We start from the raw sequence: 13,306 nt of genomic DNA on the forward strand, positions 1-13,306 counted from the left end.
GGTTAGTTGGGGCGGCGGCGCGTGGGCCGAAACCTCACCTGACCTTTCTAGGCTAAATTTGATGCCCCAATTCCATATTTGACATCCGTGTAATGAAATTCTGATGTTTTAACATAGTTTCGTAGTTGACCACCTAGTTGGCCACCACGGGATCATTATATGAATTGATGATCCGACCGTTAGATCGGCACCAAAATTAAATAGGTAATAGTACATAATATTTAAGTACTTTAGGAACTTACGGATCTTCCCGAATTAGATTTCTAAGTTATAAAATCAAACGTTGACCTCCACTTGAATTTGTAATTGGCAGAGATCCAATCGTTTGATCATTATGAAATTTTAATATGTTGTTCTAAAAGCATAAGGAGACTCTTGGGAAGTTACGGATCAGAAATCTAATAGGCGAATCTTTCGGATTAGGTTATTAGGGCTGTGGACCCTACCCTTAATCTTGATCGATGTTTGACTTTTTAGTCAACTAGCCCGAGTCTTTCTAGCGTGCCGCTAAACTTAGAGTGTTGTTGAGATTCCATGGAGCTTATTGGGCTCAACATGATGACGTATCTTCCTCGATTGACATGCACCTTGTTTTACATATTGATGGCATCACATTGTGTTATGCTTGTTGATTTTATGTGATTTGAGTTGTGTATTGAACTTGTTGTGGAGTGTGGTTGATTTGTATGTTTGGCCTGATGTGATGAAATGTGAGGGCTAGTAGTGGACCATGAACCCATTATCATGGGGTTTGTTGCTTCGAGACTTGTTTCACATATCGTATCATTATTTCATTTCTCGTTTCGTTGAGTCGTTCTAATTGTGTACCTTGTGCTTTGGTCAATTTCTTGTTTGGTTGAGCTTTTGTATTTTGAGTATTTGTTTCATGTATTGTTCTTCGAGCGTTGCTATATTTCTTGGACTTCCGCTCGGTTCCGTTGAGTGATTCGGAACTGGGTTTCTGCTGGGGTTTTGTTGAGTGGTCCGGTTCCTTGCTCTGTCTAGATTTCATTGAGTGGTACAGAATGCCTCATGATTTGAGATTCCGTTGAGTGGTCCGAAATCGTATCCAGCTTGGATTTCATTGAGTGGTTCGATATGCATTGTACTCTGCGATTCAGTTGACTGGTCCGGAATCGTATCCACTCGAATTCCGTTGAGAGGTTTGGAATACCTTCAACTCCGCGATTCCGTTAAGTAGTTTGGAATTGTATCCTGGTTTGGATTCCGTTGAGTGGTCCAAAATCATATCCACTCGAATTCCGTTAAGAGGTTCGAAATCCTTTCTACTCTGCTATTCCGTTAAGTGGTCTGGAATCCTACTTGGTGTTTTGATTCTTTTGAGTGGTCCGAAACCCGATGTTGATGGATTTCTTTGAGTGGTCCAAAATTGCATCATTTGACTTGTTGGTTCCTTGGAACTTGATTTCAGCTTCAGAGACGTAGGCTTCGGTCGAATTGTGTCGCTCTAGCCTTGCGTTTCAATGTATTGTATGTGTTATTGATTAATGTGATTATTGAATGGTGTTGGAAAGCTTATGTATGTGTGAATGGCAAGATGACTAGAGAATATTATTGTACTTCGTCAAATGTTCCTTGAGATGTTGCATGCTTGAATCGTGGTATTATGTTGGGACATAGTGGTTTATGTGATGAATGTTCGAGTGTAGTGAATGACGAACTATGAATGGCTTGATCCCTGTTTAGGGTACATAGGCAGTCTAACGAGGAGGTTAGATGCAACCATAAAACATATGAAAAATTACTATGCGATCCGATTATTGAGTTGTGCTTTGCCCATATCCCGGAGGCGGGGTATGTTAGATACATATTTTTTGTGACGTCACGTGTCGATCTTAGATGTATGTCGGAATTGGGGCTTGACAATGGTTCCACGTGTTCAATCTAGACACCCGAAATACAAAAGGGTGGGGCCAAATTAAAATGTGAAGAGATGTTTTGCATGTTTGGTCAAAACTTCACGTGGTCAGGTGCTTTACACCCGAGAGGTGATTCTAATCCTGACATGGTCAGGTGGTTTGGCCCTAAGAAGTTCTTCTAATCCTGACATGGCAATCGATGTTATTTTAGTTATAAAAATAATTTCACAAAAAAAAATCCGGACCATAAACAGAGAATCCTATATCAAATATTGTCATTATTATTTTACGAAAACCAGGCGTTTCTAATTTGACAGGAAACGAATATCAACTTAAAAAATGTACAAGATACCTAATATTACCATACTAAAAAAAGTTTGAAAAAGACCAACAAAAATAAAGTGAATTAGCATCACTTGGAACCCCTTTGTTTTCTTATCTCAAAAGCTAAAAAGCCAACGAATCTAGTAAATTTATTTGTGCCCAAAAAAATGCTAAATTTCAAATTCCATTTCAGAGCAAGTTTAAGCAAAGAATTTCCAATCAATGACAATTGACAACCGCTAAGGTTTCGTTTGGCAACTCAGACTGTACTGACTATTTCTGTTGGATAGGATAAATAGCCACCGGATAGTACTGACTAAATTAGTCGGGTGTTTGGTGCAGTATCGGACTAGTGATCGTATTATTTATACTATGTTTGGTATTATATTAGATATGAGGAATCAAATTTAAAAAAAATGTGAAATCATTTTTTTGTTTCCAGATCTCTCCGCACCCCCCAAACACCCTCCCTCTCTCTCCCTTCTTCTTCCCCGACTTCAGAAGAATCCGAAATAATTGTTCCCCAGCTCTCTCCGCCACACCCCCCAAACTCCCTCCTTTTCTCTCCCATATTCTTCTTCCCCGACTAAATAATCCGGACGTTTTGGTTGGTTTTATTAAGCGGGTGTATACCGTGTTATCCTATCCGACCGGTTAAATTAATCCGGCACTTATTTAGTACGAGTGAACGCCAAACACCCGAATCCGTATAACTAATCCTATCCGATCCTTTATTCGATATGCCAAATAGGGCCTTAAATGCTACGCTTTGTTAACTATAGCCGCCATTACCAAACCCCCGCAGCAAGTCAAGCGTCTCTTCTCCCAAAATCCTTTGCCCAAACTAATATTCCTTTCACACGCCCAATCGTATTCCTTTCACACGCCCAATCGTATTCCTTTCACACCGCTGCGGTTATTTTATCAACGCCCACTTAACCGCATAATCCAAAACCCCACAACCGTCTCCGACGATAATCCAAATAAATTTCCTAATTTCACGGCGGTCTGGAAAACAACGGAAGGGCAAAAGAGTCATTTCACGACACACTCTTTCCTCAGCTCTTCCTTTTGCTATTTGAACCCCACTCCCTCGAAGTCTCTTCCTCTGCACGTATTAATTTAATTCCTATTGATATAAATATCATGCAACCCACATTCTCTGCTCTCACACACTAAAAGCTTACTCCTCCCCTCCCTCCCTCTCTCTCTCTCTCTCTCTCTCTCTCTCTTAAAACTCAGACCGATCACAGACGCGATGTCTCAACGCGGCCGCGGCCGAGGCCGCCATTCCGACCCCTCGTACGGCTCCGACGCCCCGCCGTTTAATCGCGGTGGTAGAGGCGGAGGCCGTGGTCGGGGACGACAGTCCGGTGCTCCACGGTCGTTTCAGTCCGAATCGGGCCCTAGTCGTGGTGGTCCTGGAGCTTTCCCCGCTTCGACGGTGACTCAAGCTCCCTCGCCGGCGCCGTTGGCTCAAACACCGTCTCCTGGTGGGCCGGCGCCGATGGCTCAAACACCGTCTCCTGGTGGGCCGGCGCCGATGGCTCAAACACCGGCTCCTCGTGGGCCGGCGTCGATGGCTCAAACACCGTCTCCTGGTGGGCCGGCGCCGATGGCTCAAACACCGTCTCCTGGTGGGCCGGCGCCGATGGCTCAAACACCGACTCCTCGTGGGCCGGCGTCGATGGCTCAAACACCGTCTCCTGGTGGGCCGGCGCCGATGGCTCAAACACCGTCTCCTGGTGGGCCGGCGCCGGATCAGGGTTCCTCCAGCTCGGCGCCTCCGCCCGCTGAGGCTCTTGTCATCTCTGAGATGGAGCAGAAACTGACGCTTACCTCTCCGCCGCCATCGTCTTCCAAGGCTGTCCGGCATCCGCCGAGGCCTGGCTACGGGAAGGTCGGCGAGAAGATCCAAGTCAGGGCCAACCATTTCTTAGTGGAGGTTGCTGATAGAGATCTCCATCATTACGATGTAAGCGTCCTTCTTCCTTTGTTCTTTTTGCAGTTTTCACTTTTTCGTTTTTATTTTTCTATGTTTATCTGTCCATCTGCATTTTACAGTTAATTTTGAATATTTTTTTTTTTACGTTTTCCTTATAATTTTGTTTTTGAAAACTTGACTAGGAATGTCATTTTTGGACCCGAAAATGATCTGTTGGCCTCAAAACATCTCTGTGACTCCAAAATTTCTTTGACATTTTACTTTTTACAATTTTTAAAAGTATTTCTGAGTTGATCTGCTCAGATGCTTCCGACTTTCGAGCGTCGTCATTGTGTTTTCAATTTTTGGCAACCATTTTGTTTTTGTTTTTAATTTTTTGAAATTTTCATTTGGATTTCGTTTTGGCGTTCTTCTACCGCTGTAATTCTGACTCAGAAACGAGATTTGACGTTCCGAAAACGATTTTCTGAGTCGAAAGCGAGTCATATGCTTTTGTACAATTTATTCTCTATTTGCTTTACTTTTCGCTGTTGCCCAACTATTTAAAATTGACCTAAATTTGTTCTAGTCAACATGCTGAATTGCAAAATCCCAGTTTCATTTGTTTTTCAAAAAGGGTTTTGTAAATTTGATCCAGGTAGGTGTTTTGGGAAAACTCTTGATGTTTTTGAAAACACGTTGCTGATCCAAAATACCGAGTACCAAACAGCACCTATTGATGAAAGTTTGGATGAAATAGGGTTGGTTTTCATTTGGTATTCAGTATTTTTGACTCAGAAGTGTGTTTTTGGAACAATGTAATTCTTTTGGTACTTTCTGGGCTTAGTAAACAGTGATTTTCTTGGTAAACCGTTCGTTTTCTCGCTTAATTGGACAGTTGATTTTTGTTGTTTTGGTTATGTGGTTGTGGGGTGTCTTAAGATTTCATTTGGTTGCTGTTGCTGTAGGTGTCGATTACCCCTGAAATTGCATCGAAAAAAATCAACAGGGATGTAATTAAGCAGCTTGTAAAACTTTACAAGGAGTCCCACCTGGGTAAGAGAACCCCAGCTTATGATGGGATGAAAAGTATCTATACAGCAGGCCCCTTACCATTTGCCTCGAAAGAGTTTGTGGTGAGGTTGGCTGAGAAGGAAGGCCGGGAGGGTTCCTCTGCAGCAGCTGGTGCCAAGAGGTATATTTGTATGAAAGTTTAGTGTCTTGTTGTCATTTTTGCATTGTTTTTTATTTGTTGCGGTTTTTTTAATGTTTTCTTCTTTGTGTTTGAATGGGCTTACAGAAGGGACCGAGATTTCAAGGTTACTCTTAAATTGGCTAGCAAACCCGACCTTTATCAACTCCAGCAGTTCCTACGAAGCCAGCAGCATGAGTCGCCTCAAGATGCAATTCAAGTTCTGGATGTTGCTCTTAGGGCTACACCTTCGGAAAAGTAAGGTCATTATTTCTTAGAAGGGCATAAGATTTATGTTGTCCTTATGTACGTTTTTTTCCTTAACTACTGACGGTTTGAGTGTTGTAATTTCTATCAGATACACTGTTGCTGGGAGGTCTTTTTTTGCCATAGAGCTTGGGCAGAAAGGTGATCTTGGTGATGGTCTGGAATACTGGAGAGGCTTTTACCAGAGTCTAAGGCCGACTCAGTTTGGGCTTTCACTCAACATAGGTAATGCATTGACCAAAATTTCCCTGTTCTGATAATCATATGAAGTTAAGTAACAAGAGTGTTGTGACTATCTTTTTTTATTCATATGTTTGCAGATGTATCAGCAAGAGCATTTTATGATCCTGTCCTTGTAACTGTGTTTGTGAAGAAACTTTTAAATTACAGAGAACTGTCAAGGCCTTTGCCTGATCGTGATCGTTTGAAGGTATTTACTATTTTTGTTTTGATTTGTTTCAATTTGTTTCAAGCAGTTTTGGTAGGCAACTTATCAAAGAGTAAAGCTATTATGAATAAAATACAATGTGAATATGTTGAGTTGATAGTTTGTAATTATTTTCTACCAGTCTGAACAACTAAGTACAAGTAATTTATGCTAGTTGTGGGTTATATTTATGCAGCAGATTTGCTAGTATTTATGCTCATTTGGTTTTGAAGCTGCATTTTGTTTTAGCATGTAATCAGTTGCTTTTATCTTGAATTGACTTGTCCATTTTGGATTGACTTCCTTTGGATCAGGTGTAGATATCTACATAGACTAATTTATTCAGAGTTCTGTGTATTACTATTTACTTATGTTTGTCCAAAATTGTTGCTTAAAAGTATTTGTCTTAATCAGAGCTGGTCGGCATTCTGTTATTTACAGGTGAAAAGGGCCTTAAAGGGGCTCAAGGTAGCAGTTTCTTATCGTGAGAATAGATCTTATAAAATCAGTGGGGTCTCTGTCGAACCACTGAACATGTTGACGTAAGTCTTGTAATCTTTATGTTACATTCATGCTTATATCTTGTTTATATGTAAATAGACTTCTTGTGGTACTTGATTTGCTTGGAAGTATAGAACACGACTTTTCATACACATTATCTACTCTTGTTATCATACATCGTAAAGGGTAATTTTGAAAAGAAAATCAAATTGAGTTATGACAGTGTTCCATGGTAACAGACCATTCATAACTTAATATCCATCTTTGCGTTTTAGGTTCACTCAAGAAGATAATAGTAGAATTTCAGTAGTACAATATTATCGCAATACGTACAATATTGTGCTAAGGGATGTGGCAATGCCTGCGCTTCAATCTGGGAGCGATTCAAAACCTGTTTATTTGCCTATGGAGGTTCCTTTCTTGACTTCTTGGCCATTTTATTTCCTAGCATGTTTCAGTTCTAAGTATGGTAGTAGTCTTGAGGAGATAGTTTATTTATTTAACTTTTTGGCAGCTTTGTTCCATTGTTGCTGGGCAGAGGTACACGAAGAAGTTGAATGAGAGACAAGTAACAGCTCTTCTGAGAGCAACTTGTCAACGCCCTGGAGAAAGAGAACGAAGTATATACCAGGTCTGGATGTGATTTAATCTTTTCAACCAATGACACTCCTTTCCTAATCTAGATGGTTTTCATTTTGTTTCTGGTGCGGACGTTTCTGCATCTGTGATTCTGTGCAGATGGTTAAACACAATGCTTACAATAAAGATGAGATTGTCCAGCGGGAATTTGGAATGCATATAAGAGAAGATATGGCTTTAGTTAACGCTCGTGTGTTGCCGTCGCCCTCGGTAATTATTTATTTCCAATTTTGTTTGAATATTGCTAGTGTTTTTTTATTCATCTTTTTTTTTTCTTTGCTGGTGTTTGAATTGATGACAACAGCTGAAATACCATGACACTGGTCGTGAGAAGTCTGAAAATCCACGAATGGGGCAATGGAACATGATCAACAAGGTATGGTATTGGTTTTTAATTTGTTTAGATGGATCTGTGTGTATGTTGAACCCCATTGCATACATATTGAATCCTTGATGTGTTTTGAGGGTAGTTACACATGATTTATGCAACTGAAGGGGTTTGAGGTTAGTTAAACATGATTTTTGTAATTTAAGAGTCTTTGCAGATAGCAACTTCACTTGTTCATATTTTATTATCGGCTGTAAGCATTTTAAAATACTGTTTTTTTTTTTTTTTTTTAACGGCTTTTGTGATATGTGATGCAGCATCAAAATTAAACCATTGTTCTTATTAGAAATTTGGTTTCTGATTATTTTTAATTTATTCTGGTTCTGTAGAAAATGGTTAACGGTGGTCGAGTGGATTTCTGGGCATGCGTCAATTTCTCCCGATTGGACCCAAATTTTAACTTCCGATTCTGCGACGATTTGGTTAATATGTGCGGCAGCAAGGGAGTGGTAGGACTTCCTTTCTTAACATTCTCCCCTTTCTTAACTTACTCCTCTCTTTGCATTGAATTGTTTCTTTTCCTAACCAAATTGTTTATTTCCTAGCATTTCCATCCGCAACCTTTACTTCCTCATCAATCAGCACATCCTGGGCAAATAGAGAGGGTGCTTAGAGATATCCATAAGGTGTCTAGCAAGAAACTTGATGAAATTGGACATAAGGGAAAGCCTCTTCAGCTGTTAATTGTCATTTTGCCTGATGTCACTGGATCATATGGTGAGTAGCAATCTTGGAACAAAAACTCTTGTATCTCTACAATATCATGCTTAAAATAATTGTCTTGTATTTCAAGAAAATCATGTTTAAAATCTGACATATTGATTGCTTGCAGGGATGATAAAACGAATCTGTGAAACTGAGTTAGGAATCGTGTCTCAGTGCTGTCAGCCTAAGGCAGCATCAAAGCTGAGTAAACAATACCTTGAAAATTTGTCGCTCAAGATAAATGTGAAGGTTCGTTAACGGAAAAAAAAATAAGAAAGAGATTATATTGTCCATCATATTACTTATTGTGTGTGTTCTTTATGTGTTGTCTCACGTTACTTAAACATTGAAAACTGTTGTAGGTTGGTGGAAGGAACACTGTTTTGACTGACGCCATTGAAAGAAGGATTCCTCGGGTTAGTGACATTCCCACAATCATCTTTGGTGCAGATGTTACCCATCCTCAACCTGGCGAGGACAGCAGTCCGTCAATTGCTGCTGTAAGTTCTTTTATTTTGATTTCATTTGAATTAAAAATGCATAATGTGTCTGTTAACCTGTTAGTTTATTCCAACAGGTGGTGGCGTCCATGGATTGGCCAGAGGTCACCAAGTACAGAGGAATTGTTTCTGCACAGGTTCACCGTGAAGAAATCATCCAAGATCTGTATACTGTAAAACAGGACCCTAACAAGGGACTTGTTGCTGGAGGAATGATCAGGTAATTGGGTCAACATGCACACGCTTTTGTTGTTGTTTCAATTTTTATTTATATTTTTTTATAGTAGTTGAGTATATTTTCTTATCATGATTATTTTCATGATGTTAGGGAGCATTTCAGAGCATTTCGACTAGCAACTGGCCAAATACCAAAAAGAGTAATCTTCTTCAGGTAATAATTGTTTTTGCTGTGGTCAAGGAAAATCAAACAACACAACAACACTATGCTAATATTTGTTTTGATGTTTGCTTGACAGAGATGGAGTTAGTGAAGGGCAATTTAGTCAAGTTCTGTTGTATGAAATGGATGCTATAAGAAAGGTATGCTGACTACTGGAATTCCAGAATTATTTTTTTATTCTTTAGATGACTTGTCATTGATCACTACTTAATTATTTATATTGAGTAGTTAGTGAGTTATTTTTTAAGATGAGCGATTTTATCTAATATGTGTGTCATTGCCTTTTCAGGCTTGTCAATCGCTTCAGGAGGGATATCTGCCACCAGTTACTTTTGTTGTGGTGCAGAAAAGGCATCATACACGCCTGTTCCCTACTGATCGGAGGACTGATAGGAGTGGCAATATTCAACCAGGTTACAATTTTATATGCATTGAGAATCTGAGATTTATTAAATTTGTTGCTTTTCTGGTTTGCGCTTTAACTCTCTTTATCTTGTCTAGGCACTGTTGTTGACACCCAAATTTGTCATCCGACGGAGTTTGACTTCTATCTCAACAGTCATGCTGGCATTCAGGTATTATTTGTGTTGTTGATTTATGTATGCCAGTTCCCTTTTTGCCGGTGGTTTCCTTGCCCTTGTTGAGGATGTATTTGTGTTCTAGTAACTTTTAAATATGAAATATTGCGCTGTGCTATAGTTTGAACTGTTATCTTCTGTGCTAATGCAGGGAACTAGCAGGCCTGCACATTACCATGTCTTGTATGATGAGAACAATTTCACCGCAGATGCACTGCAGATGCTAACGAACAACCTATGCTACACGTAAGCAGACAGTAATTTCATTTATTACTCTGGCTTTTGCACTTGTACGATGCCAATTTTAAGATAACATATTGTTTGCTGGCTTTCTAATTGTATGTTTTTCAGGTATGCAAGATGCACTCGTTCAGTTTCCATTGGTACGCACTTGAGTTATATTCATACATCTGTTTTCTGAAATCATGTTTTTTCCTGATTGCACTGATGATGTTTGTGTTTTTTGATGCAGTTCCTCCTGCTTACTATGCTCACTTGGCTGCCTTCCGTGCAAGATACTACATTGAAGGCGAGTACTCAGATGGAGGTTCTACTACCGGATCTACAGCTGGGGGTTCTGGTGGTGTGCGGTTCCGTGCCCTACCTGAGATAAAAGAAAATGTGAAAGAAGTTATGTTCTACTGCTGAATCAGTCTTGAGCTCCGTTTGGTCGCTGGTGGCATTGGTTTCGAGTAGTGTTTTGTAGAGGTCTGTTTTGTCGCTGGTCGTGGTCAGTTTCTAGTAGTTGTGTTTCGTCAAGGTCGTATGAACTAAAGTTGCACAACACTTTAATCTTATATTTTGGTTATCGTCTGGAAGATGGACGTTTAAATCGCTCATCTCATCCGCGATGGTTTTGGTTGTAAGTTTTGTGTCCTATGGGGGGGCTTATGAAACAAGTTTTGTGAAGGAAATGGATTTTGGTTCAAACTTCAGAACCAGAATATTTTGAGGTGGACATATATTTCAAGGAAAACAAATGAAAAGTGTTTCAAAAATTTGAGTTTTAATGATAAGGACAAAATAAAGGGTAAAGTGAATGGTATCAGAATTAATTTTTTAGTGTACAAATGTGGTTTTTCGTTAAAGTTCTCATTATTATATGTACTTGCTTAGAAAATATATGAACTAAATGTTGTAAACTAACTGATATGGTTGTTGATTGAATTATTGCTGTGTTGATACAAGTTCAGAATCATTAGATTTTGTTTTGTGTATATTTTTGTTCTGTATTTGACCTGCCTCTGCTTGCCAATTGGTTCGTTTGGGTGAAAGTATGGGTTCATATTTTCGTCCAAATATTGCCAATTGGCTAATAACCTGGGCAATTATCGTCCTAAGGAGTGAAGTTGCTCTAATAGCATCTACAAGGGAGATGCAAGAAGTACATAGGATCTCCAAACTATATCTCCCTCATTGGAATAACACTCATGTACATGTATTTTACATTTCAATTTTGCATGTATCTATTGAAATTGCTGTAATGAAGGTAGCCATGACATTGTGGCGAGCAAGCGGGGGATATAGTTTCTAACTTAAATGCATAGAATTTTTATAACAGCCACGGATTTGCCCACGGATTTGCGAGAGAGATTAATCTTGTGTTCCAACTTCCAATTAACAGATACTTGGTACTACAGTTTAGTGTATTTCTCTTTATTTATAAGTGAGAAGTTTTATGTTCGATTTTCGTCAAACACGTATTTTAGATCGCATTATTGCCAGCAACAATATTGTTTGTTAAAAAAAAAAAATCGCAATTTATAACATCCACGTTTTTCTTATTGGCTGCCCAACTCCAACTATTTATGATCAGCAAAATCAACTGTCTCATATTCCCTTCTCAAAACCCAAATGCCAACAAAAATCAAATTATTGTTACAGTCCTATTAGATTAGGAATGTGATTGTGTAAATCCTAATATATATTGGAAAATCTCTTAGATTCCTATTAGGAATTGATTACCTATTAAATGTTGTAATCCTAAAGGGAAAGGTTTTTACCTATCCTACTATTATAAATAAAGGTACAATGAGGTAGAATAGAACACACCCACAATTACACATCTCTTTCTTTCTCTCTACCATTGCCGCACCTTCCCTCTCTCTGGCCTCCATAATCGTTTAGTAAATTATGCTTACAACACGTTATCAGCACGCTCTTGACGCTACGCTAAAGAGAGTTTATTCTTCAATCAGGGGAGTATTACGTTTTAATCATTCTTTTTATGATTAATTTATTATTTTGAATTGATCTACATGCTATTGATTCAATATAATTTTTCTATGTTGAATGTGATACAACACATTGGATATGCAATTCCGGCTTTCTGAGAAGGATCTTCTACAAATTCAAAGGCTTTTGTTTTTTTTCTACCAATCAGGTACGCTTAAAATAAAGTAAGATATTTGAAACGACCATGAAACATGAAAACATTCCCCATGATGCATGAACCCTCTACATTTATATTTCCCTTTCGATATATATATATATATATATATATATATATATATATATATATATATATTGTACATGTTCATATATTTGTCAATATATATATATATATATATATATATATATTTGTTTCATGCATTGCACAATTAAATTGTTATGTGGAATATGTGAGTCAATGTATAAAATTAAATTAGAAGCAATTTTAGGGTTTCTTAAACCCTAAGGGATTTTTGAAAGAAAGTGGAATGGAATATGGTGTGGCACACCACCGCATCATCACTATGGACACAACAACCAGGCCACGGCCTGGATTTCACCTCGGCAGGGCCTGAAGCCCCAAGCCCAAAACACTGAAACCAGCCCAGTTTGGCTGAGTCCCTCCACCCGCATGTCGCAACCTTGTGGTTGCTGGGCTTGTGTAGCAGCAAAGGGCCTGCAACCTTGGCCTTCAGTCTACGTTAGCAAGCCGCATAGCTTGCTAGGCCTTGCAGTACCCCAACCCGCCTTGCATGATAGCCAGCCCATTGCAGTTGAGTTTCCTGGCGCCAAACCCAAGGCCAGCTCATGCTGGCCTTGTCCCGTGCCCTCCTTTGGTCCAAAAATTGAAACCTAACTGGGGCTGGGGTTTCTCCTTCATCCTGTGACCTGAAGTTCACACTTGAGGCCTTTTTGGGCCATGCCTTTTACTCAAGGCACCCAACCGTGCCCAATTATTTTTTTAGGGGCAATTTTTTGACCCAATGCTATTATTTTAGCATTCTAAATAATTTTAACCCATATGTTAATATTATTTTGCTTCTACAATCGATCCTGTATGGCCCGATCTATTAAATTAATTAAAAGTGACATGCAATCCATTAATCTGATAATGAATCCAAAATTATTGACTTGAAGATCACTTTTGGACATTAACGATTCAATAATTTATTTTTATACTTTGAACCGTTGACACACTTTCTTAGTCCCAACGCTCTCACACTTGAGTTCTCGAAGAAACTCAAATCTACTGCACTTAGTTGTATATTGCGTTCTGTGTTCTTGCAAGAACCTCTCTTTTATGAACTAAACATTCATAAACTAAATTGAACCTGTAGTTTTAAATGTAGTGCCTTTGAAACCCGAAGATT

At 39.1% G+C, this 13,306-nt stretch overlaps 1 protein-coding gene across 1 annotated transcript; it reads left to right on the forward strand.

The window, feature by feature from the left end:
* Nucleotides 1-3,084: 3,084 nt before the first annotated feature.
* Nucleotides 3,085-10,723, forward strand: LOC137741532 (protein argonaute 5). Its single transcript, XM_068481231.2, has 22 exons — nucleotides 3,085-4,179; nucleotides 5,097-5,323; nucleotides 5,429-5,578; nucleotides 5,679-5,812; nucleotides 5,908-6,017; nucleotides 6,456-6,556; nucleotides 6,791-6,926; nucleotides 7,030-7,146; nucleotides 7,254-7,364; nucleotides 7,459-7,530; nucleotides 7,872-7,991; nucleotides 8,088-8,259; nucleotides 8,375-8,496; nucleotides 8,610-8,747; nucleotides 8,825-8,967; nucleotides 9,076-9,138; nucleotides 9,224-9,287; nucleotides 9,437-9,560; nucleotides 9,649-9,722; nucleotides 9,877-9,971; nucleotides 10,077-10,108; nucleotides 10,198-10,723. The coding sequence occupies exons 1-22, from the start codon at nucleotides 3,463-3,465 to the stop codon at nucleotides 10,371-10,373; spliced, it is 3,198 nt and encodes a 1,065-aa protein (XP_068337332.2). The 5' UTR covers nucleotides 3,085-3,462; the 3' UTR covers nucleotides 10,374-10,723.
* Nucleotides 10,724-13,306: the final 2,583 nt, after the last annotated feature.

This window comes from Pyrus communis, chromosome 11 (assembly GCF_041283825.1).
Source record: "Pyrus communis isolate YQ-2024b chromosome 11, ASM4128382v1, whole genome shotgun sequence".
Lineage (NCBI taxonomy): Eukaryota > Viridiplantae > Streptophyta > Magnoliopsida > Rosales > Rosaceae > Pyrus > Pyrus communis.

Excerpts from the sequence above, each read along its gene's own strand:
- LOC137741532 (XM_068481231.2), top strand. The coding sequence starts at position 3,463 with ATGTCTCAACGCGGCCGCGGCCGAGGCCGCCATTCCGACCCCTCGTAC. Across the intron at positions 5,579-5,678 it reads AGGGCTACACCTTCGGAAAA|ATACACTGTTGCTGGGAGGT; the intron begins GTAAGGTCATTA and ends AATTTCTATCAG. Across the intron at positions 8,748-8,824 it reads GCAGTCCGTCAATTGCTGCT|GTGGTGGCGTCCATGGATTG; the intron begins GTAAGTTCTTTT and ends TTATTCCAACAG.